Raw genomic sequence first — 27,645 nt, forward strand, 5'->3', positions numbered from 1 at the left:
TGGTTCGCGAGACGTCGCTGGCGTCGACACTGCGTTCGCAAACTTCTTTGTAATGTGCTCGATGGGAGACGCCGGGTTGTGTTTTTTTAGAATAGCGAAATTGTATACCTTTTCGCCCGAGCCCTAGTGAACTACAATTCTAGTTGCACCGGTCGCTTTTAATCAGGTGAACTCAATTGGTCACTTATTGCAGGGAAGGGATGCCAGCCGTGTTGGCGAGCTTGCCTCTCTTCCCGAGGGACGTTCTAAATGGAACCGTATTGTGAAAGTGGTGCCGTAAGGGAAGTGTATGCATTCCAAATATGATACGTTAGGAGGATCGACGCCAAGTCCTTACGGTAGCTTGCACTACCCGAACTTTTTTCTGGCTTTGTCGATGTGAAGGATGCAGCAACCTCACCTTGAAAATGCGAGCACAACGGCGAATGCCCCTGTCTCCAGCAAGGTGTTGGACGTGAGTAGGAGCGCTCTGTTCTCTTTTGTTTAGTTGTCGCGCTTCTCCTGTTCGGTCGTTTCTTGTGCATACAGTTGCGCATCCTTTGATCGGCGCTTTTACACGCCGATCTGAGCATACCAGTGTAGAGCGCAGACAAGCGCACTTTTGACAGTTGCGCATTGCCGTGTCCTCGTGAACAAGGCTGACACTGAAAGCGCACCGACGTGTTGCACGCTCTCCGTCGGTTGTGCTCGACTTGTCACACGGTGTGTGCACCGTCTAATTGCGCACAGCGCTCGTGCGGTATTGTGAACATGCGTGTCGACTTGCGCGTTTCAGGAGCATAGTATGAGCATATTCGAAGAACTTGTGGACGACGTCATACTGGGAACCTGCTTCGAAGTTCACCGGTCTGTCAAATTGGGCATCTTATTTCTGGACGAAGCCACGGATGAGTGAGCCAATATTTATTCTGTTATATTTGAATTTTTTAAAAAGATAGCCGCTCTCTGTCCGTTTGGCGATGACGTATGTGGTGTGAACTGCCGTAATCTGATGCTCTCCGTCCACTTTCCTTTGCAGCGAAAAAAAATATGGTACGTACTCCGTCCGGTCAATACTGCTGTCCACTGCTGTGACTGCTAAAAAATTGATATGCAAACTATTGCATTTTTTTCTACTTTGCAGAAATAGTGGACGAGGTAGGCTTGGATGTATTTGGTCAAGTTCCTCTGAAGAAACAGTTCGAATGCGTGTGTCCCAACTGTCAAAGAAATTTGGCTGCGTCGCGCTTTGCGCCTCACCTAGAGAAATGCATGGGTATGGGAAGAAACAGCTCAAGGATCGCAAGCAAAAGGTAAGGAAGGTGGCTCTGCGGAACTGAATATTTTTAAAGCTATTTTGTCAAGCATGATTAAACAAATGAATAGTTTTCACTAATTAGCCAATCATATGAAACATTCTCTAAATTCCGCTTGACAAAATTGACGAAATTCCGCGTGTGGATGAATGCACCAATACCACTTTCTTCCCCTACAGGATTGCCAACACCGGAAGAGCTGAAAGCGACGTAGATGACTATGATAATGACAGTGACTGGAACTACCTGTCCGATCGAAAACGTGAGGAATGAAATTTCTTTTTATTGCATGTTGCAGTGCAGTTGTGCATTGTAGGTGACAAGAAAAATATTTTTATTATAATTGTTATTATTAGCAGCAGCTGCTTGTCTGTTTTTTTTTTCTAAATCTTAAATCGACTATTAAAATTTGATTGGAACGCTTTGTGCAGTTCTACCATTCCACTTAAATGACTTCAAGAGGAAATGGAGGTTACTAAACTCGGCCAATTATAATTGGCCAATGAATGTGATTTATTAATCATCTTTATCAGTCACTTTAGAATGCAGTTGCTTTATTGAAGACCATTTAATAGTAAACCCAAGACCAGCACCAGTTTTAGTGCAAGTGCTACCCAAAATGTGCTACAAAATATGTTGGCTTAAAGCTTGGTTTGATCTGGTGGTGCTTTTGGGGCAGCTGTGTAACTGTTTTCTAGAAAATTTTATGTCAAATAATTATTTGATTAATATAGTAAATGGGGCATGACATTTGAAGCTAGCTCTAGATGGACAGTTCAGTGCTACCAGGCTTCAATTCTGCATTGGCAACACGTGCCCTGAAGTAATTATTTAAAATTTAATGTAATGCAATAATTTTGCATGAGTTTGTTGTACAGGTAATATACAAGTGGACTGCACTTCAAGAAATCGATCTGAACAAGAAGAATTGAGCTATCTGTTACAGGCCATTTTTGTTTTTTTTTTTAATCTTCAGAGAAAAGAACAGCTGGTATGTTGTTGATGCTTTAAGCACAATTTGATAGTGGTGGCATAGATACTAACTTCCGTATTCTAAAACGTCCATTTACTCCACCTCGACTCGAGAAAGTTGACGGCAGTGCTGCCCCTCAACTGAAGTGGTCACTGCGCTTCATTGACACTTTGCATCAATTCTTGAGAAGCGTGGTGCCTTCTTCAGTCAGGAGGTGGCCCTGTGCTCAACTCAATATAGTGGAGAAAAAGCTTCTGTGGGATGGTTTGATAATATGTGGGTAAGTGTTCATAATCTAAAGTTGTGGCTGATTTGGAGAACTACATTGCCCAGTATTTGTAAAAAATCAAGCAAGCTCATTGCATTGCTGCTATTAAGCAGAAAGGCATGATGTTTTCTATATGCTTTCTTTCACTGCGCAGCAGCCAAGAAAAGGAAAGATAAGAACTGTACACGTAGAATCAAAGGGAAACCTAAAAATGGTGAGGTTTATCTTTCTTCTTTCATTGTCATTACGCATATGCACAAGCTTGGTGGTAAAATGAAGCATTTGACAGTAAACCGTCTGGTGAGGTAAATGCATGATTGAAAGATTAGGTTGCTGACCGAACCTTTCAATCATGAGTCACGATTCGTGGATGGATTCATGTATGTCATGGATTGGGTCACTTAGTAAGTGACCTGATCTTTAAAGTTTGTGTGCAGCTCTAGCATTCTTAAAGAAAGTACAATGGAACACAATATCAGTTCAGATTGATCGACGATGCTTTCAAAACTGTACTTTTTGGAAAAAATAGTTTAAGTATTAGTCTGTTAAATGAAGGCTAAACTTGCTTTTCGTTCTTAATTTCGTGCCATAACTGCTGCACTGTCAGTTCGATACCATGGATTTCACTATAGTATCTCACATTATCAAAATTTCTGTAATCGAGCAAGGAGCTATACTCCGTTCCATACATAGCCGTCAACACTGTGGAGGCTAGAGAGACTTCTTGCGGTGGCTTTGTTTGCATTTGGATATGGCTTGACGTTTTTTTACTGCAATTGTGTGCAACCATCTTTTATATAGGCTCAGTATTGAATGGCACAGGCTTTAATCCTTGAAAACAAGCACATGTAGTATACGGCTGTTAATGCATTGTTTTAGTACATTTTTATTTTTGTTGTTCTTTTCTGGTTTTTTTATTTGCCACCACTCACGAGGAGCCGCAAGTGAATGCTGTTGGCGTGCAGCAAAGCATGGACGGAACTCGTGGAGTGACATTTTTTTTGGCCGGACTTCTTGCATAGTTTCCACGGCGTTGACTGCTACGTATGGAACGGAGTATAGTGTGAGAATTTTCAAAGTGCTATATACAGCAAACTTCCACATCAATGTGACCTGTCTTTTTTTTTTGCATCTTTTGAATAAAACAAAATTATAATAAAAGAGTGTTGTGTCTGACAGTAGGCTTCAAACCAAATTCCCCAAGCATAATAGCCCGCTGCTTTACCTATTAGACCCTGGACACACGCATAGTTGTCTCATGCCAAATCCAACTAACACTTCCATCCCGGCCACAGTGGCTGCATTTCGATGGGGGTGAAATTCGAAAACATCTGCGTACTTATAAAGAATCCCAAGTGGTCCAAATTACTGGAGCCCCCCACTACGGTGTACCTCATAATTAGATAGTGATTTTGGCACGTAAAACCCCATTAATTTTTTAGTTTAGCTAATGCTTTGAGACGATTGGCACCCACATCACACATAACAGCATTTTTTTTTAAACTAGTGCTTTTAGACGCTGTGTAACATTTTATTGTCTTCAGGATCGGACGAGGGCGTAAAGGAATAAGTTGTGGTGTTCCTCACCAGAGTACAATAAATCAATCATCATGCTGTCAAACTCGGCTTACTGCTATAATCAGTGACCTCACTTTACAATTGCCCACCTTACACAAACATATTGGTGCATCAGTTAATGCTTTGCAGAACACCAAATGATGCTGGATAGCAAGCTACCTGCAATATACTTCACATAAAATTGATTCCCACAGTATGTCGTATCTATGTAATTTTTTATATTCTTTGACTTTCTGACCATGTGTGCTATACTTCATTTCACAAGTTGTCTGCAACACTGTGGAAGCTGCAGAACTGCTTAGCCAATAGGAAGGCTGAATTGCCCTTGAGATTCGTTCATCCGGGCTGCATTGTCTGCTCATTCGGGTCGCGTCGTCTGCTCAGCAGCTACTGAATTCGCGGTATACAACATGCATGCGCAAAGATCCTAGCATATCACATATTGCTGTGACTTATCATGTACCAAGCAAAAACAAAACTGTAATCCTGTATTTAATCAGAGAGTTGCGCCCGGAACTATGCTGTGCTGCTCAATGATATTGCCTGCGTATGCCTCGTACCTTTGGCAGCACTGTAAATGATTTGTGAGATGAAGTATAGTAAGACTGGCTCATGCACATTTCTATACCAGTCTAGGATAACTCATTTCTCTGTAAAGCACCATTAAGATGGATACATAACCACATAAAAAAGGACTGTAAAGACTTAGCATTGCCCCGTATGGCTTGCACTTGGCAACCCACCCAACTGTCTTTTTAAGCATGCAACCATAAACTTTTGCTGAACAATTTCAGGAGAACAAGCAAGCACTAGCAGTGCATCAGGAGAGCCCTCAAACAACATCTCAACTTATGAAAGCCTTTCAATGGGTATGCTCCTGTTACAGTGCACATATCTTTTCTTAAATATGGCTTATGAAAAATTTGCAATACTGGTTAATGTGTACAATTCAATTTGCAATATTAATTTCAGAGGAAAGAAAGGCTTTGTTGACCCAGGTAAGTTGCTTTACCTATACTTCAAACAACTGTTTGATATAATGAAATTCAAGGCTTGTTTATACATTCTGCATTTTGATTTTGAGTTTTGGTAACCCTGACAAGCAGTAAGAATTTATTTACCATTGACTTGCTCTTGATACATTATATTCAAATCTGAATGTATTTCTTTGGAATAGTGACTGTATGACAAATGTCGATTGCACATTTTGATAAGCAGCTCTTTTGTGTTCACCATCTGACTCCTTTAAAACAGTTGCGCATGTTTATTCTAATAACCGGATTGCCTCTTTTTTCTGCTTAGTAGCTTGTGTTGAGGTAGAATGAAATTATGAGCTTCAAGTTTTCAATCTTGCCATTTGCATGGTGCCACTTCAACTCATTTATGGCATTTTCTGTTATAGTAAACAGCAGCTCTTAATAATTCCTGGTGTAAAATTAAAGCAGTATGCAAGTTGAAGGCCAAGAGCAATCAAATTTCACTTTTGTTGGTTATAAATTAGTAGTACATACTATAGAAGCAATATTGACAAAGTGGCTGATAAGTGTCTTAATTGTTTCATTAACAGCCATTAAATATCATCTAAGCAGACTGTATGTGCACCTGTTAGCAGATGTGGCTCTAATTCCAGCCCACCACCTCGGAGATTTTCAATGCGCCATGGGTGCCACCTAATCTTGGTCATGTTGAGGAGCTGCACTGTTTCTCAATGTTTCGAGTTATGCACCATTTTTAATGAACGGTTGTAGCAGCATTTTCTCCCCCTCCCAGTTTTGTTATAAAAACACCCATACTTGTCAGTTTCTTGCAGCCACTCGTACATGAAATGCAAAATGTTGCACCGAGGTAGCTCTATGTATTTACACTATTTAAAACTAGGATTGTAATGCAATCCAAAATTTCATTGCAGTTGGCCTTTAAGCCAAGATTCAAACATTAGTTCAATATAGGCACTTTTTCTCCCCCCCCCCCTTTTTTTTTATGTAGACAACACTTTTGTGCCAGGGAGGTTGTTCTTTCTTAAAAGTAAAAGCTGGCGTCAATAATAGTTGCTTTTGTCTACATTCCCTCCTTTTTTTTCTTTCCCTCTTTCCTGAGAGTAGACATTTGCAATAATTGGCATACCCATTTATCATTGTGTAATATTCTTATTTCAGTTATTGTGACATTGTACAATTTATGATCATCATGGCACACACATAATTGCATCCATTTAGTTCACAAGGTTCCCCTCTTGTACCATAAAAAGACCAAGCATGCCACATGCCATGATTGGTTAGTGGCTACAGCGTTACGCTGCTAAACATGAACTCACGGATGGCCGCATTTCTGTGGTGGCACAATGCAGGAACACCTGTGGTACCATGCTTTAGGCCCACGTTAAATAACCCCAAGTAACCAAATTAATCCCGAACCTCCCACTACAATGTGCTTTGTAATCATATCACTATTTTGACTCGTAAAACCCCAGATTCTAATTTTTCATTTAAGCATGCCGACTTCATCATTTGCAGTGTTATGGGTTCTGTACTGTTAAATCGCCTGTCATTATGCATTTGCTGGCTATGCCTTCCATCTCTCTCTTTTCTGCTCATAGCAGGGTTCTTGGCAATCCTTGTAACTGTTACATACCAAAATGCCATCTTTAAGGTTCCTGAAGTGCTGAGTTGGTGGTTTGTTTGCTGAACTTTCTTTTAAATATACTTTTTGGTTTGTATGCAGTAAAGAACTGTTGGTTGTTGGAGATGGTGTTTTCATTTTATGCTTTAAAACATAATGTCGCTTTAGCTCTTCAGTGTTTTCTCATAATCTGAAAACTGCTTATACATACGCTTTATTTTACAACTGCAAGTCCTGTGGTAGAGAAGTTGTGCTCTTTGTTCTGCTCCTTGCTTCCAGATGTGTGGAGTGGTCTCTGAGCACACTAAAAAAATGTGCACACGCTCTCAGCGTTGCCCCCAGCACACGGACGAGCAACGCAAAGCAGTCAGGCAGTTCCTTTTGAATCAAGGCACTGGGTACGAGCCATTTTGTTTGTAGATTGTCACAGTCACTGCTACTAACATTAGCATCATGTGCGCAGCTGGATAATTTGAAACATGAGGGTCATAGTTGTCATGTATCAAACACAAAAAAAATTAGCCAACCATGAATCAATTCTCTAGAAGTAAACAAATCAGGCCATTGATGAGACAGGGAAGCAGTCAGCTTTCCACATTGTAACTACACCTGACAACTGTGATGAGTAAGCTACTGATGCCTGCAATGACTTAAAAGTAGCATAGTTGACATGTGCAACTGCACAGTGAAACATTTGCTTGTAAATGGCTGGACTATGTGCATTCGCCATTGTAGCTTATAACAAAATCTTGAACACTCTGTTGGCTGTCCAAAAGTCACGCACTGATATTGCACATTCCCAACTCCACTTTTGTTTTACATTGTTATAGTTCATTTACCCCACGAAATTTGACGTGGTACACGAAGAATAACCAAACCGAGTTCCAGGGAGCCTGCAGATTTCAGAGGAAGCAAATGAACTGGTAAATATAGGTGAATCGGCTTAGGTAAACTCGAAAAATATTTCTCCTCTAACTGGCAAGTCCTCATTTGTATGTCGAGCTAATAAAACCATAGTGTCTGTGTGCAGTACCTTGCTGCACTGCCTGCACTTCAAAGGTGCAGTTTTTTTTTTTTGACAAGTTCACAACATGCTGCAATGATGCAGTAATGCATGCCTAAACATATTGTGATTAGTAGGAGTGTCTGTATAGTAAAAGTTTCTCATAAGTCGAATATGACGCACGTCCATGTGTTTGTGCAGCTACTAGTGCCTGCCTGCAGCAACTGCGGCTTCCATGCCACAGAATCATTCAGAACAGTAGCCACCTGCACCTGGCTTTCTCCTTGTAGACTACAATAAATGTTGCCCCCTTATATTCAGCAGAAACAAATATTTACAACTTTGAATAGCGACCCATGTACTTTGATCCCAGGCGGTCCAAATTTTCGGAGTCCCCCACTACAGCATGCCTCATAATCAGATGGTGCTTCTGGCACGTAAAACCCCATAATTACGTTTTTTATAGTGAATTTTCAAATTAAATATGAATTAAATAACGAGTACTATTCAGTTAGTATTTCTAATCACAAACACTCGCACAACCTTGGTCATTAAAACTCATCAGCATGGGCGTACTTTTCCTCTTCTCATCCCCTCTTCCATAATTTCCCCGCCCATCCTCTTACAGAAGCAGCACACTATCTGCAGACACTGGTGATGAAGTGCACATTGACGTGGACACTTTTGACGAGGCCGACAACCACGCACTGCATGACACAATCGGGCAGATGTGGGAAAGCGTCAGTTCTACCAATTCCTCCCCTGCAGATAGTAGCTTCCAAAGCAACAATGGTGAGTATGTTGGTTGGGCAAAACACTTGGTGGTAGGGTTAACCTTTTCACTTAGAAAACGCATATACTCTGTTTCACAGTGGTGAAGCACTGAAGTGAGAACTACAGCTAAAGGGCATGGTTATCAGTAGAAGTCTAAACAAAAAGCCACAGAAGCATGAATGACAACCTAGGCGCTGTAACGCCTACACGTATGAGGTCTTTTTATTTGGCCAAATGTGGCTTTTATCTAGCAACCAATATACATGTCTGCTAAAGTGTTTTCTGTTTCATGGGCAATCTGCAGAAAAACTCATTTTCATTAGTACTACCACTTACACAAATTCCACTCTTAGCACAGGCCACTTTCATTTACACCTGCTGGTAGCAAAAAAAGCACTGAAAAAGTTCCCCACGAGGTCACCCAGCAGGCAAAACTTGTTTATTGATGTGAGAACAGCATCTAAAGTGCTATTGTCATGACTGAGGTGAAACATTTTACTTTTATACTGGTCGCTCAGCAGTCTACACTTTTCCAATGGTGTTACTGCAGCCTATGAAGCCTAACCTTGTTATATTATATATACCTCATTTATTTACCTTATTTACGTCATACCCAGAGCGCCTTATGGCCTGGCCTTACTGTGGGGAGGGGGGCAATGGGGGTGGGGAGATAAAAAAAGATCTCAATGCATACAGCGTGGTAGCAAGCACGAGCAGCAGAACAAAAAAGAAAACATACACACATAACAGTGGCAAAGAACATCCTAACAATCAATCAAGACAGGTGAGCATACTCTAGTGCATTAGTAGAAATGTATACAGTAATAAACATACAATGAACTCACTAAAAAGGAAATGTAAATTAGTACTGAACAAAGGCTTACTGTATACCAACAGCTATAGACACAAATAAATCCCAAGAAAAAGCCTGATATATACAGTACGGATCACAGGAGGTGGCACGAATGCTCACTGACTCAAATTCAAAAAGAATTATTTGACAAGTGCAAAAAAAGATTTCATTAGACGATGTAATTGCCGCAGACTTATCTAATCGATTTCATTCACACATTGTTATAAGGAAAAAAAATGTGGAATAACTGTTCTGCACGTAAATTTCAATACCTTATACTGATGCTCAACGCTATAGGAATGATAGTTAGGTTCTTTTATATAAATATTCCTGGCAATACCAACTTTTGCATGATAAACATTATGAGAAAATTTTAATCGAAGTCTGCGTCATTGACAATTTAGTGTGTCCCATTGCAATAATTATGTCATGCGTATAGGACTGAAGTTTCTATCACAACGTCCAGAAACAAATTGAACAGCTAGCTAAATTCTGTACCGTTTCAAGTTTTGTTCTGTTGCGCACTGTTGGGGGGTCCCAAACAACATGTGTAACCAAGAACAGAATGCACGTATGTTTTATAAAGCAATTCTTTAGTTGACGTATTAAAGTTTTTGGCATTCCAGCGAAGGAACCCTAGTCTCTGGTTTGCCTTCCCTGTTAGGTAGTCAACATGTCGCTGCCAATTCATATTAGAGGTGAAATAAACTCCTAAATATTTGTATTCAGTAACATTAACTATATTGACATTGTTAATCGTGTATGAAGTTTCAGAGAGTACCTTTTTACGAGTAAATTCCAAGTAAACTGTCTTATTTAGGCTCAACTGCATATGCCAACAGACGCACCAGTTGCTAATTTTATCCAAGTAACTTTGGATAAAAAGTTTGTCCTGTGCAACACCATCTTCCCTGTACAAAACACAATCATCTGCAAACAGCCGTATGGGAGAGTCTATACCTTCAGTTATATCATTTATATATATTAGGCATAATTTCGGTCCCGACACCGAACTTTGTAGGATGCCTGATGTTAACCTGCGCTGAACAGGACCAGGCACCATTAACACTAATGAACTGGTGGCGCAATGTCAAGTAATCAGCAACCCATGAAATGACTTGAGAATTAATGCCGTACACGGTCATTCATTCAAGAAGTAAACAGTGCGGTACAGTGTCGAACACCTTCTTGAAGTCTATAGATATACAATCTATTGTTTTTCTTTTGTCTGGCGCACACACTATCTCGTGTGCAAATTCGGTCAATTGTCAGCGTATAACAGTTGCATCCAACACGAGAAAGCTTCGTTATATCCAATATACGTTACACACATATATTCATCGCATGTTTTTGTGAGCAAGAAACTTTAGATTTACTTTGTTATATTGAGGTTACTGTATTTACTTGCACAATGGTCACACTTTTTTTTTTTGTCAATAAAATTGACGCAAATTCAGGGGTACGATCATTACGCGGGGTGAATTTTCCGCAAAAAGAATTTTTTTTTCCATCCCGCATTTGCTGCAGGATGACAACAGGTCAACAAATAGGCGGCTGCCGCTGTAACAGTGCGGGACACCAAAACAAAAATGGTGGCCGGCGGAGCATGCCGAACGTGCCAAGCACGATTTTTTTTTTCTTGCGAGTACATTACGTGCATTGAAGCAGTTTCTTCCATATTAGTAATGAATAATATCGTTAATATCAGCAAGTTTGCGGCGGTAACGTAGCCATGTCCACTTTGAGGGGACAGAAACAGAGATGAGCGCGCTTAGCTGCAAGTGACATAGAAAAACATGGCGGGCATGCTGTGAAAGCTGCAGCACTTGTCATCACTGCAATCCTAATACGGCACGTCTCTGCTAAGGATGGGTGAATATACTAGCTGTGTTACAAGCATCGGCGTCTGCATAGGATACAGTTCTAACATATCAATGTGAACGTGGCTATTATCGTTGCCGCTCGCGGTTTGTTGCATGCGCACGAGTGCAGATGAGAGGAATCGAAAGGCACCTTTTTTTGTTGTTGTTCACCACAACCATTATAAAGCCTACAAATATTAAAGCCAAGGCAAGTTTGGTTGTAGATATTGCTTTTTTTTTTATCATGGAAGTAATGAAAGGAATGAATGGAATGGGGCATCTGCTTAAGAATCTGTTTGGTGCATGCAGACCGCTTGGTATGTCTTGAAGAGTCGTTCGCATAGCATATGACAGATGGTAAGTGCAGTTATCATTAGCTAGACTTGGCACACAACATATCGCTGCGGCAAGTTTGAGGTGCAATCATTACGCGGAAAAGAAAGAAAAAAAAATTTTTGACGACAAAATTTCAGGGGTGCAATTGTTATGCAAGTAAATGTGGTTACTTCAAAAGTGCTGTTCCTAGAACTGAGAAGTGCTTCTTGCTTGCAATACTATACAACAAGCTTTTTGCATGTCAAATGCCTGTTTCATCAATAAAATTTGACTTGTGATAGCAACTTTTAAGTTTTTATTGGTTTTTATCTTGTCTGAATCCTTTTGTGTGTCATATGCCTATCACACAAAGGAAAGCTAGAAAAGATGCAAGGTTGAGCACCATAATGTGGGAGGCAACATACACATGCGATATCTGTGTCTTGCTAACAGATTCATCATTCATGTTCACAGACACTGTGGGAAATAATTTCAAATGCTCCAAGTCTATGCTATGACAAACTGATGCTGTGGGGGGCATGTTGAAATAGAATGAATGAAATTAAAGTATTCTGCACCTCGCATGTTCACAATGGCAGGAGCAGTGGGAAAAAAGAAGGACAAACGTCTGCAGCCTTTTGGCAGCTCAACAAAGAAACCCAACAAGTCTCGGCCTAGCAGCAGTGGCCCTTCGAGCGTGGCTGCTGACCCAATGAGCTCCGACCTGCTTTGACTGGGAGGGGTGTGCGTGCCCCAGTGCCAAACATCTTGCCCCCATGTGGTTCCTCTCATCCTAGCGTGCTGCTGTGAAGGACGTTTCCCACCTTACTTGCTACTGCTATGTGTTGTTTTCCTAAAGGGATGTGGGACTCTCCATTGGCTGCCTACTCGTTTAGTCAACCACACAAACCGGTCGCATCAGCAGAGAAAGGAAAGCAGCACCCTCCTGATGCTGTCCTGCAAAGTTCTCCGGGCAGTGTTTGCCCTGTCGGCAGGCAGAGGCTGGTGGCCTTGTAGTGCCGACACAATTCTAGTATGTGTATTTATGGCTGTGGTGGTTCCATGTCACCCTGTGCAAAACTCTCCCCGCATTAGTGTGAATTGTCTTACATGGTGTGTACATCTAGCTATTCCCTCCCACAGGTTATGAAATGCTGGGCATTGTTATGGGTACAAAACATCTACAACTTTGGCAGGTTGCTTGTGAATGGATCAAAAGGCTCGTCTTGTGTTGAGTGTAACAGCAAAAGCACATTACGTGCTGTTAAGGGAATTTATTTTTTCCATCTGTGAATTCAAGCATCCCGCCTCAGTATGGGTCGTGCTGTAATGCGTCCTCGTGTTTCACAAAACTGCAGCATAGATGAGAGTGCACAGAGCAGAGCGAATGACATTTGCTTTTCTTTGCCATGACGGTTATTGAAGTTCAACATCCTGGTGCATTGTACCTGTTCGGTGTTGTGGCATTGCCTATCATGCTTTCTTTTTTTTTTTGGTACAGGCTGCAACTTAGTAGCACTAGAAAGCACACACACAGCTAAAAGCTGAGGTAGGGAAAGAACTATGAAGTCATTGACATGCTCCCTGTGGCACACCAAATCTGAGCTTGGAGGGACTGAGGAGCACAAGCAGTTTGCTAGGCTGTTTGTTCCGTGCGCACGATTCTCCCATTAACTAATGTGAGGGCAAACTATTCTTGCACATTTTGTGTTTTTCTGCTTCCCTTGTTCTCATACAAAGACAACAAAGAGGGGAAGGAAGTCATTGTGACTTGTCAATGTGGGCAGGGTGAGACTTACTACTCAGGTGTAACAACTTTTTTTTCTACCACTCCAGGAAGATGGGACCTGTGGACACTAGTTTCATCTTCTCACATTTCTTTTGTCTGTGATATATGCAGCGGCAACCAGCCTGTTCTCTCTTCGTTTTCATAACGACAAGGTCACGAAAAGTGTGTGTTTGGGTGGAAAGGCATGTGTTCTGTCGGAATCTCTGTTGTTGTAAAGTGGCACTGTTGATTTCAGTAACCACAGTTTGTGTTTTGTTTGTTGCGTTACGTTTGTTAAGTTGTCCTTTTTTTTTTTTTCTTTCAAGTATGAAGACCCTTTTCTTTCATTTAAAAGATGTTCCTTGGTGCCACCAGGAAAAAGAAAAAGCTGGTAGAAAGTGGAAGGAAGGCTTTAAAAATGTTCGACCACCAGCTGTGTGGAAAGAAAACATTGCTGCCACGTAACATGCACATAAATTGAGTTTAACGTCTTGGAGAACATAACACTAAAAGCCTTTCTCAGTTTCGTCCCCAACGACGGCGCGTTGTACTTGTTCTTCACCACAGGAAAGCATTTTACGTGGCAGTACCATAGTGGTGGCCCCCAGCGGACAACATGCACAGGAATGGTTTTTAGCCTTGAAAAAGAAAGGCTTTTTTTTTTTCCAGTGCATGTAACAGCAGAAACAAAATACTTAACTGCACCATGTGCAAGATCAGAGCAGATTGATTTCAATGCAACAGTACCACACTGTGTGCAAATTTTGAAATTTGGTCAACTCGGCAACGTGAACACTGTGTGATTGTTCATTATTTCTTTCCAACTGTGATATGCACAGGAGTGTGTTGACATGGGATCATGTATGCTTGGAAAGGCAAATGCGTGAATAAAGTTGCCTCATTTTGTACTGCCATCATGTTCTGACCATGCTCAGCCATTGATTTCAATAGAAAGAAATACGGCCTCAGGGCCTCGTAACGTCAAGCAACCACCTTAAATGCCAACTACAACACAATTTCACTTGGGCTAAAATTGCTACGAGTAGTGTATGCTGCTAAAGAAATCTTGAAGCTGGAGGGCTGGTAATTGTCTTAATTTCGTTATTGGAAGTCTTTACATGCACCTAAGCGGATAACGTGGTTGGCAGGTATGACGAAAGTCCTAGCACATTGCCTCCAAGATTTTTCAGCACACCACAGGCAATGGCTAATCTCATAGCTGTACAATCTTATGTGTCACCTCTGGCAATAACGGAAAATTTCAATTTTGTTATCGAGAACATCTATTTTTGCAAGCCTTACAAGACGCATATCACTCGGGGGCTGCTTTGTATCTATACTATTTGAAACCAGGCTTTTTACGTGGCCAAAAATTTCATTGCAGATGGCCTTTAATGCAAGTTGGTACAGTAGAGCATAATGTTGACAACAAAGTGCAGTCAGCTCACTACTGACACTAGTCGGTCACTTTTCTGTGACTGAAAGTGCACATTGAGAAGGAATTTGCAACCATGATGATGACAAGTCGTAAAAAATTTCTGTTGTAATTCTAGTTCTAACTAATTACTTTGACATATTTCAATTTAAGAATTGTAGACTGAGTCCACAAGGCATATCAACTTGGAACACTTTTTCAGGATAACACCAGTTTGAGATATTAATTCCCGAAGTGTCCAACGAAATACATTGGTGGTCCCGCTAATTTCATGCTTGAATTCATAAAATGGCGTTTCTTAAAAAAAAAAGGCAAATGAAACAACTGCGCATTTTTAGTGGAAGTTTGACGGTGCAAATTTCTAAACCAATGCTGTCTTTAGAATTCGTTCCAACTGGATATGCCTCGCTAACTCACCGGCTATAATTTGTAAATTGCAATATGAGCTGTAAAGTAATTTAAAGGGACACTAAAGTGAAAAATGTTTTCTTCTGCATCAGTAAATTGCCGTTCTACAACACCAAAAACACCACTCTTACAACAAGACGTTTGGTAAGCCAGAAAGAGCGCAAGAACGAAATACGGGTGGCGACGCCTACTTAAGTTCCCGCACCTGGGGGCTGTGACGCCTTGGATTTTGATGATGTCTTCTAGGGCTTACTAATTGCATATAGCAGTGCAGATGGACCACATTGTGTTCTAAAGGAACCAAATATTAAACATGGCAAGTTTCGAAAACCTTTATTCAGCCAATGCGGCCCAAATGCGAAAACATACTTTGGAATCACCAACGTCACGCTGACGTACCGGCGCTGGGGTTTTGGGGCGAAATTCAAATACTGATACTTGGACCTTCATTTTCTCATCTAATAATCAATCTATCTTTTTTTAACTGACTGCCTGCAGGGTTCTCAAACAATGCTTCATTAGTCTAAACTGATTTATTGTTTCGCTTTAGTGTCCCTTTAAGTAGTAAAATGAAGTACTAGTAGGAACTTATAGTAAAGCTTTGTTAATTAGCCAATTATGGATTTCAAATTATTGTGCTAGTAATATTCACCTCTACGAGAAACTCAGTTAAAATTCGAATTACCATATTTTACGGTGTATAAGTCTAGTTTTTTTTTTTTTTCAGAACTGTCACCAGTGCATCTTATATGTGCATAAAATCGTGTTTTGAAGCCAGTCACCCCAGCATAGCTAGTTCCAGACATTAAAAAAGCTATGCTGCTACTTTCTGCATCATAATCAATTCCACACAATTTCACTTTGAAAACTGAAACTGGGCTAAGGGAGAGCACAACTGTCATGCCTTTCGCTGCCACCTTTGAGTGACGTGGCATTTGCGCTTCACCGTCAAGCAAGCATGAAGCAACCATGCTTATCAAGCCGCAATCTTTCACGTGCTGTCTTCTTTTGGGCACAGCGCATGGGCTGATCACGCCTGCTCAAAATTGCCAGTAATCTTACTCAAGGTCACGATTAATAGTGTGTGACCCCACTGATCCATCACTGACGGTGTCCTAGATGAGAGGGGGAAAAGAAACTCGACTCTCAGCTCACCTGCTTGAGGTCACAATAAAGTGGCAGCAAGCAGCCACGCAAGTGCCAACTTGCTGACCTAGTTAAAATAGGTGCGTCTTATATGCCAGTACAACTTATATACAAATCTTTTTGAAACTCGCGAAAATTGTGTGTGTGTAGGAGGGGGGGGGGGGTGCAAGTTACACTCCGGAATGTACGGTATACTATTCGCCACAGACAATTTTTAAAAGCTCTGTATGGCCTAAAAAAAATTCCTAGTACATTCACTGAATTAATGGATCAGTTGTAAGTTGGCACCACTTTTGCCTCTACTTTTTTATGTGCATCGTCTGCTGTGCCATGTGGCCACTACGAAACATTTGCATTTGTTTTTCACCCAAAAATAACCCTTAGCCATGCCATCTAGGCAGTCATGCAGTAATAGATTTTCACTGGATTCAAAATATTAGGCTGAAAGCAAAATAAAGTTTGGCTTGTGTGTGTGACAACTTTATTAATTATCCGGCAATTGATGGCCTGGGTCTAGGCCACGCTGGGGGTAGCAGAGAGGTCCTGTCTCTCGGTAGCCTCCCGGGCTTGCTGGATGGCCCAAAGTTGGTCCTGAGGACCTGAGCTAGTCAATGCGGCTCTCCACCACGCCTCTAGTTCATCCGGGGAGGACTGCAATTCTCCTCTGAACTATTGCACAATTCCAGAGTATACGCTCTAGGATGGCTCCTCTATCATCACATAATTTACATTTGGCATCAGGGTAAAATTCCGGAAACATGCGGTTAAGATGTACCGGGTTCATGTAAGTTCTGGTTTGAAGGCGCCTCCAGTCAACCACCTGAAAAATATCCAATTTTGGGCTAGGAGGTGGATATATACACCTCGACTTTCTATAGAATTGAGTAATGTCACTGAATGAGAAGAGTCTATCCCTATCCTTCAATTCCATCTCCTTCTCAGTCAAAAGCCTTCCCTCCCTCCCCCCTCATCGGGTGCGGTTAATAAGTCCTGGCGCATCACAATGGGCAGACTCGTTAAAGTTGGGGGTGGTGGTGGATTCGCACGCTGTATGGGCTGGAAACCAGATAATTTTCTTGTCGTGAAATTCCTCACATGATATGAGTTTGGCTTTACTGCTTAGTATTCTTGCAGGCTCAGCCGATATCCGTCCTCTGGCGTAATTGTATAGCCGATTGAGAGTCTCTAATTATGTATCTATATTTGGGAGAAGCGATAGCCAGAGCGATGGCAACTTCCTCCGCAACCTCAGATACCTGGTTTTGTTTAGTAGAACTTGTTGTTGGGCGAGTTGGTAGGTATTTTGGTAGTTGGCATGTACAATGTTCGCTAATACCTGGTTTTGATTGAGCACGTGTGTATGCTTTTTTGCTTTGTATTAATTACCACTGCTGTAAATGCTTGCTGATTTGAATACTCTGCGGCGTCCACAAATAGCGCTTCCTTGTCATTGCGATACTGTTTGAGTAGAGCTTTAGCTCTGCTCGTTCTCCAGCCTGATTGAATTCCGGGTGCATACTTTTGGGTAAATTTGGGATTTGAATCCTGCTTCTAATCTCTCTGGCCAATGGAACCTTGGGTCCTTGCTGGTTATGGTAATTAATTCGTAATATATTGAGTATGCTTCTGCCAGTCCGGGTGCTGGCAAGCCTTTCCAACTGAGCTATCTTTTGAGCTTCAATCAATTGTACTAAGGTGTTATGCATGCCCAGCTGCATTAATCTCTCAGTACTGATGCTTTTGGGTAAGCCTATGACCTGCTTAAAAGCTTACCTTGCGAGTGTATTGCGAGTGTATTGTCCTTTTCTGCCATGTACCAGTTAAGGTACGCAGCTAGGTAAATGATGTGGCTAAGAGCAAAAGAGTGAATGAGCTTAACAATGCTAGCCTACTTCATTCCCTGATACCTGTTCATGATTCTCCTGATCTAATGGCATTAGTAACCTTGGTAACGAGCTTTCCAATAGTTTTGCCGTTAGTTCTCTTCGACTCAATGTTGAGTTCCAGGACCCTAATTTGTTTAACAATGGGGATGGCGCCACCATTCTTTGTATGAATCTCTATCTCCTCGTACTCTCTCTCTCCTTGATGTATCCCTTGGGCGGCCTGCCCTTGAGGGTAGGTCTGTGAAGGAGAAGCTCTGATTTCTCTGGAAAGCGTTCAAGCCCCGTGCCTGTAAGGGGCACGGGGCTTTATCTACACCACTTTATCTACCGCTTCCTGTAATTTCTATTCTATCTCTCCATCACTGCCTTGCGAGATCCACACGGTAATATCATCCGTGTATAAGGAGTGATTGATTCCTTCAATGTCCTCGAGCTTTTACGACAATCCTATCCTAATGAGGTTAAAGAGCGTGGGCGATATCATGGAGCCTTGAGGCATACCCAAACTGCCCACGTCCCTGACCTCAGACTTGAGTTACCCCATGGCGAGGGTAGACTTCGTATTTGTTAAGAAGTCTCGAATGTAATTGTGTGCCCTTTCTCCTAGGTCTAGATTGCTGACCCAACTGAGTATGGCTGAATGTGCTGCTTTGTCAAATGCTTTCTTAAGATCCAACCCTAATATAGCTCTGGTGGACCTCACTTTACTGCCTAGCACTTGCTGCTTGATTTGCAGCATAACGTCCAGAGTAGAAAGTCCAGCCAGAAAGCCCAACATAGTATTTGGATATATTTAGTTTTCTTCCGGGTAATTGTTTATTCTGATAAGGAATGCATGCTCTATAAGCTTTCCTGTGCCAGAGGTGAGAGATATCGGCCATAGATTTGCTATATTAATTGGTGTACCAGGTTTAGGAATAAGTATAACCTGGGCTTCCTTCCACTGTTGTGGTATGGCACCCTTGGCCCAGCATTCATTTATGTATTTCATAATAATCTCTATTGCTTGATCATCCAGGTTTCTTAGCATTTTGTTAATAATCTCATTTGGCCCCGGGGAAGATTTCATATTGAGTTTTTGCAGCACTGCTCTAATCTCTTGTATAGTGAAGTCCTCATCTAAGGTCTCGTTAGGCTTTTCCTCACACTGCCCATGCTCGACGATTGGGTTGTGGGCGCCCTTTGTGCCAGTGCAGAAGCTTTCGCTAATTATGTTTTTGAACTGTCCTGGAATTGTCTGGATCTAGCAGGTATTTGAGTATACGCTTTGGCCAAAAATATCGCTTCAGGTGCTATACCACACAAGAGAGTTCAATTTTAGCTCTACAATTTTACTCGCACTTCACCTAACATCTGGCTCTCATTTTGAAACAATGCGATTTGTTCATGCCAGAAAAATGCGTTTACCACTAATAAACTCACTGAAATTCAGACTTGCGCATCTTACTATGTCCATTCAGAGAAAAGGCAGAAAAGGCCAGCAATCAATATGAACTCTTGAGAGGTAGATTATGCCCAATTCGAAGAAATTCAATGGACCTGCCATGTAAGCCACCCACTATGATGTGTAATGAAAGAGTTGTGGCTGCGCATAATTCACTCTGTAAGCCAATGCTGCCTAAAGACAAAGGCGAAGCCGCATAGTGAAATGGCAGCCTAACTGTTTAGAGCCACATTACCAGAGTCTCTAAATTAATTAGTTTTATTGTATTCACCTTTACTATCACTTTTCACTTTGTCCAGCTGAAAAGGGAGAGTTGCACAAGATAACATGAAGGAAGAAGACTAGGAAATGAATTTGTGAGGCATTACTGTAGTGGCACGACTACTGCCAATGCAGGATACTACTTACAGCAGCTACTTTTGTAAGGCAAACTCCCTTAACATTGAATGAGCAGAAACATCTATTCCACACAACAATCTGCATTCCTAAAAACCCGATGGTTTCCAAGTGGTATCTGGCTTTCAAAGCAAAATAGCACTTGCAGCATTCCTGCAATGATGCATGTCACTTCAGTAGGGAAAAAGTTTGGGCATGTTGATAATTCATCATTATACAGAACACATAGCACAGAAAGGACAGGTCAAGACAGGACTTGCACTGACTTTCAACTAAGGTTTTATGACTTGGTACTGATTTTTTACTAAGGTTTTGCAGATTTATATGTGTGTATATATATGCTCAGGATCCGCCATAAAACCTTAGTTGAAAGTCGGTGCTTTTCCTGTCGCAACCTGTCCTTTGTTCTTTCTGCGCTACGTATTCTGTATAACAATGCATGTCACCTCTTTTCCAAAGTCTTGCAGGTAGCGTTTGCCAACAAACTTGTACCACTGTAGTTGCACAGGTGTACTAAACATGATTTTACTGGACTTTCAGTTACAGCATTCGCACTCAGACTAAAAACTTAACGCCAGCAGGGTGTCTACCAAGTTGACATCTTCAAATTTCTTGAGTTTTCCAGGTTTTCCCTGAGCAACACAGGACTTTATTTTATGTCATGACAGGCTGACACCACGTCGCCCTATGCTGTCACTCTCAAGTGAGCATTTTAAAAAAAATTTTAAAAGAAACTTAATCCAGTTTGAATAGTCAGGAGCAGTGTTTATGTTATTCGAAATAGAAAACTGAAAGTAGGGGATAGCAAAATGCACAGCAAATAAAATATTTTCGAAAAAGAAAAATGATAAAGCCCATTGTAAATCGAGTCGAGCACTTTCAAATACGAATAAAAAGATGCATACAGATGCAAATATTTTCGAAAATGAGCTATTTCTATCAAATGATAGCAAGATCATTGGTATTAGGCCCGAACTTTTTCACAAATGAGATTTTCTCAGCAGTTGAAAAGTCAACCTTGTGGTGTTCTTCCAGGCAGGCAGGAACCAGGCGGTTGCAGGAACAGTACGCAAAAGGGAATTGCTTTATTCCATTGACAAGGTGACTGGCGAGCACCAGCACAGCTGGGCCGCCGGCTTTGATAAGCTGGGAAGAAGTGCGCCGGCTACGCTCGGCGCCGCGGTATATAAGCTCTTATCAAAGGGGCGTGTCGCAGTAGCGCACGTGTAGGTTATCGGTAGACGTGCAGCCACTACACTGTCCTCACATATGCTTAGCCCACGCACAATGCCTCGGCTTTGTGCTTCACTACTTTCAAGAGTTAATTTTGGCTTGGATGAGCGTCACCTGCATCTCTGCGTCAGCCAACACTTTGCTTTTTGAGCTCAAGCTCCTTCAAACAAGAGCTGGCACAGTTCTTTTCCTGACCATTCCTCAATGCGACGGTCATTTCTGTTCTTGTCCTAGTTCCACAGCACGTTCGACCCACGGATCATTTAAACCGTCCTCTTGGTCAGTTGTACAGTCAACGTCCGATTTCTGGTATTCCCTAGGAGCCACGAAAACGTCTGAAAAATCAGATCGGGCAGTCCGAAAAAATGAACGCATGTCTTTTATGTCCTTAAGGGCTCAAATCCTCACCGGCTCGTCCGAAAAAGCTCTGAAGGCCTGCCAGTACACTTATTAGGCATATCGGTGCTCGTACTGTGACAGGAGACGCGGGTGCAGGCGTGTATAATTATGGAATACGTACTCTGTCCCGTGGCAATTGCCCCTTCCCACGCTTGTTAAGCTTCACCGCACTACTTCACGTACGCTTCATCGCGGAACAATGCTGTGCTGAGGCGAAGCTGCCTTTCGGGAACGGGTATTATGCAACACCCCATGCTTTCTAAGCTTAGAATCCAATCGCAGAGAATTACAGAGGCGGAGTCGGTGCCATTACTGACAGCGGCGAATTCTTCCAATGAAAAGCACGGCTACGGCTGCCAGCGGATCTGCGTGCGAGAGCGCTGGTTCGAGGCGGCGAGATAATGAAAACGGCGGTGTTGGCTTTGATTAATGCCGCGGCAGAAAGGCCGGAAAATCGGACAGCGAAGGGTTCTTGCGTCTCAAATTACAGATGCTCTTATACATTGACTCTATGGGAAACCTGGTGGTGCCGCGAAATCGTCCGCATTATCGGGCATCCCACCAAAATCGGGCGTCCGGAAAATCTCAAGCAAGAAACTCCTCCAGCCGACGACACGACATCAAAGAAAATTCGTTACGATTCCTCTTTTTTACTTGAGCCAGCAGTAGGGAGACTTTCGTTCCCTTTCAATAAAATGACAGCTAAGTTTTCCTGATTGAAGCACAAATTCCTTGAGTTTTCCCAGAGTTTTTCCAGACTTCAAAATCCCTGAGAATTCCATTTTCCCGGTTGGTAGACACCCTGCACCAGTCATTATGCAAAAAAGGGGAGGCGTGCAGACAGGACACAAAAGAGAAGTGGACAACACGAACATGGCGTTTGTGTTGTCCACTTCTCTTGTGTCCTGTCTGCACGCCTCCCCTTTTTTGCATAATGAATCCTTACCAGCTAGTTCTGTTGTTCTAAACCAGCCACTATGTTAGCTATGATAACTACATACAGAAATTACTTCATATGCCTTGTAAGCAAACATAACTGTGTTATGCTATAAGTGAGCTTAGAATACCTGTATAACTAGGGTATCATGCACTGTATCACCACATTCTGGAGAACTTTGCCAGTGTCAATTGGCCATCCAACTGTAATGTCGACATTTGTGTTACTGCACACCAAAATTTGGCATAAACAGTTGCAAGTTCAGATGTGTAAATAACTAGAAAAGGCAACAGGTAGCATGTGGTGGAAAAACAGTACAATCTTTGCTTTGCCTAGCTATACACGCATGGTAGTAAGTACTGCAAGGAACCGTAGTCATGGTTGAAAGTGATGTGGCACAACTTCTTGTGTGCAATTTCTGAAAGCAGAGGAAAACATCGGAATGGCACTTAAAGAGCCTGCAAATGCACCACAAGGATACAGATGTGGCACAAAAAGTTACTAATACTACGTACACAATCTTCATAACATTGCATAACCTGAAGAGAAGCATTATGTAAGTAGTATTCATAATTTACTGCTACAACTCACTTAAGTATACAGTATTTGTATGAATGTAACACAACGTTTTTTTAGAACTTTCCAGCCTCAGAACGCACCTAGGGTTTGTGACATGTATAATTGTAATATATATTTTTTTTCCTTTTCAGAGAAGCTGAAAGTCTCCCCTCGCGTTATATTTGTGGTCATGTTATTTACGTACAAGTATGGTAGTTAACAGAAAGGGAAGCTTTCACTACTCACACTTCGTCTTATGCAGGTTGGTGCATTCATTTTGGTGGTACTAGTGACATCTCTTCTATTACATATTTTTTACTTTCTTTCCCACTTGTAATACTGCTGCCATCACAGGCAACTGGTTTACAATGCCTCAATTAGGGCATCCTGCCAAACACATCACTAGGGCTGATTTGTAGTAGAATACATGCAAATAATAAACTGCTCTAGCTTGACGTCACTTATGGTACACTCTGCTCACATTCTGTGTGCTCAAGCAATGCAATAACTGCTTTGAACTTGAGTTTGTGATAACTGCATTGCAAGGACTTCAGCAGTGCATGATCACCTAGGCTGCAATGTTCAAACAAAGCCAACAGGATGCATTATCACATTTGCTCAGCATTTAGCTTGGCAGTAGAGTGAGATTATGGCTAGATGCACTGCTTCGTAGCAGAACAAAGGACAGGTTAACCAAAAGGTGGCACAGATATACCTGCCAACCTACGAACGCGAAAATTCGTAAATATCCAGTGATCATGGCATGTGGAAGGGGGAGGTGGCACACATCTTTGGATGCAGCACACAAGCAGCATCAGACTTACAACACGAGATACTGACAAAAAGTGCAATGTTTTCTAATCACAGTGACATTATCAGCGACTCTGCTGTGGCCTATTTCAGCTGCTTTAGGAACATTTCTGAGTCAACTTGCTCAGATCAAGTGCTCTATGATTTATGTCCGCCTGGTGCATGCAGCCACAAGAGGGTGGCACACGTACCATCACAATTTTTTTGCATGCATATTGTTGTAATATCGCACCATGCCCATCTCTCAAGAGCTTTAAATAATTTTCATCAACAGAATTTATCTTTTGTAAAGCTTTACTAAATATTCAGGGATGTTGGCAAGTATGCACAGACAAAGTGATGCGCGAACTCGCACGTGGCTTATATACAGAATTCAGAAGACAGAAAGAAATTTTAGGAAAGCAATGCCCAACACACAGATTGAACTTTATTATCTGTCCTTTTTTACACTACAAAGTAGAATATCTAGCCATTATGTTCCACCAAATAGGCCCCATCACAGCTTTACTAGCAAAGTGAGGGCAGTATTCTGGTTTCTACTGCTGGCATGAGCGTTGTGTACAAGCACAGTCTGGTTTCTGCTGAGAGTCATAGTACACCTGTTAGGATACATGTGTCTGAGCAAAGTGGATCATAAAAAATAAGCTAAAACTGCCTACCATCACCTGCAAACACTGACCACCTAAGACTCATGTCACAAAAGCAAGTTGATAACATTTCTCAAATGATATGACAGTGATATTCCAAAAGTGATTGTATGGGAATACAGTGCCTGTATACAGCACCTGTACCAAAAATATTGACACAGATTGTTTATACTTATTGCGGTGACCATTTTTCACAGTCTAATTAGTTTACGAAGTTACCACTCAGAGCAAAAAATGCCTACATGTATCCAAAATTTCCAAAACATCACCGATTCTATAGTGAAATAATTTTGTCTAATCAGATCGCATAAGCGACGTTAACAAGTGTGACATTCTAGAACATACACAAGCACCATTGATCATGCTGGAATGTACAATGACTCCCACATAAATATCTGATGCAATTCACCCGTAAATCAGATTTCAACAACCGACGACTGTGCCCGCCGCTATCGCTGTTCTTTGAGTGTTGCTTGTTTGCGCTGAGCACAAGTTCCCCCAATAAGGAGTCAAATTTTTTACTGGCACTTCTGGCAGTTTTATTTTTACCATCACTACTACAGCATGACAATATAGACTGTCTTAAGGAGTGAAAAAGCAGCAGGGCATGTTGACTGTTGAAGGAAACCATTGTTTAGCCTAATAACCTTGGAGGAAACTGCTGTTATCCCAATGCATATCTTGACTCCCATGCTACTCTATATGCGTGAACTGCTTCATTCTTAGCCAGTAGCCATTATTACTTTCAGTTCAGGTTAAGTTCACATCCAGGCACGTTCTAAAAATACCATTACTCGGTGAAATACCACCAAACGGAAAGGATACCAGAAAGCACCATAAGGAAGAAACAAAGTGACAGGAGTGGTGTTGTCTCTTTGTTCCTCATGTTTGTTTGTTTTTTTATGTTTTCCTTCCTGTTTGCTGGCATTCCACGAAGTAATAACATGTACTAACTCGGCCAACAAATTGAGCCACTCATACGAACCAAGTATACTAATATGGGTTCAGGCTTGGTTTGAGCCAGAATGCCAGTATGGATTTGGTTCAACAACTTAAAATAAACTCCAGTCATGGCTCAACTGAATATGCCATTCGGTCCTGTAGCCAGACAGGAGCTTCTTGCACCAGCTTGATAGCATGCCTTAACCTGCCTTTTTCATGGCGCGACGGTGCATGCACCCTGCCCTGGCAGATTAGTCGCACAATGTTTTGGAAGGGTAGCGCGCGGCATGCCGAGAAGTCCCCTGAAAAAAAAAAGAGCGTTCGGTCGTGCGCCGCTGCACACACTCGTGCCATGTATCACGTTGAAACTCCACTGGTAGCTCGACGTTGTTGTGGTGCCGAAAATGTGCGTAGTGTAAGACTGTAACTCAACTTTAAAACAGAAAGTGGCCAAGGCTTCGTCCAAGTGGTTCGAACTGCACCGTGAGCCAGGTAGTTGCCGCCTTTCATTGATGGCTAGCATATTTAACGAAAAACCCATGCGTTACACTTGCGTGACACTTAAAAACATTACGTTGCTGATGAAGTCTTTTTGTAACGTTGGTCCTCACTTGCTGGCTGTTGCAGCGCGTGCCTGACTTCACGTATTAAGGCACGGTAACACTGGGTCGATATGAGACTGACAAGACCTTTACGTCAACGATTGACCGACTATTCAGTGCAGTGCATCACTGAAAGTATTTTATCATACCAGGCCGACAACGACGCAACTGGTGAGCACGAGTTGTCACATTGCAACAGGCTTTCTTGCCGACGGCACCGACAAAATCAGTGTGCTGACCATCGTTCAACCAAACTCTGCGCGATCCGCCACTGAACTGAGAATGCGATAGCGTCAGCACCTTCGCTTTTATATATAATTAATCATGTTCAACTAAAGTCAGAACATGCCCACAAAGTTTAAATGCACAAGCTTCAACTCTCTCAAGCCGTGCACATGAAGTTTGAGCCAGTGTTTATGCTGTTCAGCGAAGGTTAACATCATGCACCCATTACCGGCGGACTTGAAGTGAAATGTAAGCAGTTAGAACTAAGGAAACTACTGTTATACTTCAGTTCTGTCCTTAGCGATTTGAAAGGAACTACACTTCACTTTGCACGGCGCGTACACAATAAGCGGCAAGCAGCGACACAGCGCTGTGCCAACATCTGTACGTCACCGTACCGTACGGTAGGATGCTCGTCGCATTCGGTGGGTCTGTACGTGTTGTTATGCTGACACATTTCTCAATTCCAGATATGTACTGTTTACCTCTGCGTCAAACAAGAAACAAGAGACGGTGCATTCGATATACAGCAGCATAAACAACCATCTCGCTCAGTTATACCAACAGTATCAGTGATGGTATCCGCGTTTTCACGAAAGAACAACAGAGCACTTAATTTATGCGAGCACAGTTTTCTCTAATAACGTGTTATAGCAGGCGCAAACTGTAAGTATGATGGAGTTAAAGAAAAGCGAGAATCAGAAATAAATTAACAGCCTGTAATATGTTGTCTGGATCACAGTTGCCGTTGTTTAAGTGGTTCGGCCGCTCATGTTGACTCGTCTCAGGGTGGAAACAACACATATGCGCATATATGTATGTTTTGCTATGTTTTGACATTATTTCATATCAGCAATGCACCTTTTCCACAATATTTGACGCTATGAACGATCTGTGTCGGTAGATGTCGATGTAAACAAGTGCACCGCTTTGATAAATCCGGCACGGAAGGCTGCGCTCGAAGACACCTGGAATTTGTGAAATATCTAAACAATCTTTAAAAAGAATATCAAAAGCGAGCTCCAAGTGCAGAAATCAGCGACAACAAACCCCAAGACAGCCGTGTCGGCAAAGGGAACTCGGCGTGCCTTTATCGACCGCACTGTTTGCACAACAGCGCACTCAGGCCTGCACTCAGTCACAGAGTGCTTCATGGCTTCAAGAAACAACATTCTGTCCAGCAGAATCCATTAATAATGATTCACGATCCACGAAACGCACAACTGACACACACTCAATGTGGGCGCATGCACACAAATCAATCAGCAA

At 42.0% G+C, this 27,645-nt stretch overlaps 2 protein-coding genes across 5 annotated transcripts in view; one reads left to right on the forward strand and one right to left on the reverse strand.

Annotated features, from left to right (window-relative positions):
* Sgf11 (SAGA associated factor 11kDa) lies at positions 1-14,222 on the forward strand. The gene is made up of 11 exons (XM_070537714.1): positions 1-454; positions 776-891; positions 1,019-1,032; positions 1,124-1,292; positions 1,475-1,557; positions 2,691-2,750; positions 4,909-4,983; positions 5,087-5,112; positions 7,013-7,131; positions 8,365-8,528; positions 12,140-14,222. The coding sequence occupies exons 1-11, from the start codon at positions 386-388 to the stop codon at positions 12,271-12,273; spliced, it is 1,029 nt and encodes a 342-aa protein (XP_070393815.1). The 5' UTR covers positions 1-385; the 3' UTR covers positions 12,274-14,222.
* The window catches only part of Hus1-like (Hus1-like checkpoint clamp component), a 24,673-nt gene continuing 5,995 nt past the window's right edge, over positions 8,968-27,645 (reverse strand). The window contains exon 8 of one of the 4 annotated variants that reach the window (XM_070537713.1): positions 8,968-9,149. In XM_070537713.1, coding sequence (XP_070393814.1) covers positions 9,118-9,149 — 32 coding nt within the window. In that variant the 3' untranslated portion in view covers positions 8,968-9,117. Of the gene's footprint in view, positions 9,150-22,888; positions 23,011-25,014; positions 25,852-27,645 lie in introns of those variants that run through there. The other 3 variants (XM_070537712.1, XM_070537711.1, XM_070537710.1) reach the window with 3 other exon arrangements.

Source organism: Dermacentor albipictus, chromosome 4 (genome assembly GCF_038994185.2).
Source record: "Dermacentor albipictus isolate Rhodes 1998 colony chromosome 4, USDA_Dalb.pri_finalv2, whole genome shotgun sequence".
NCBI classification, from domain to species: domain Eukaryota; kingdom Metazoa; phylum Arthropoda; class Arachnida; order Ixodida; family Ixodidae; genus Dermacentor; species Dermacentor albipictus.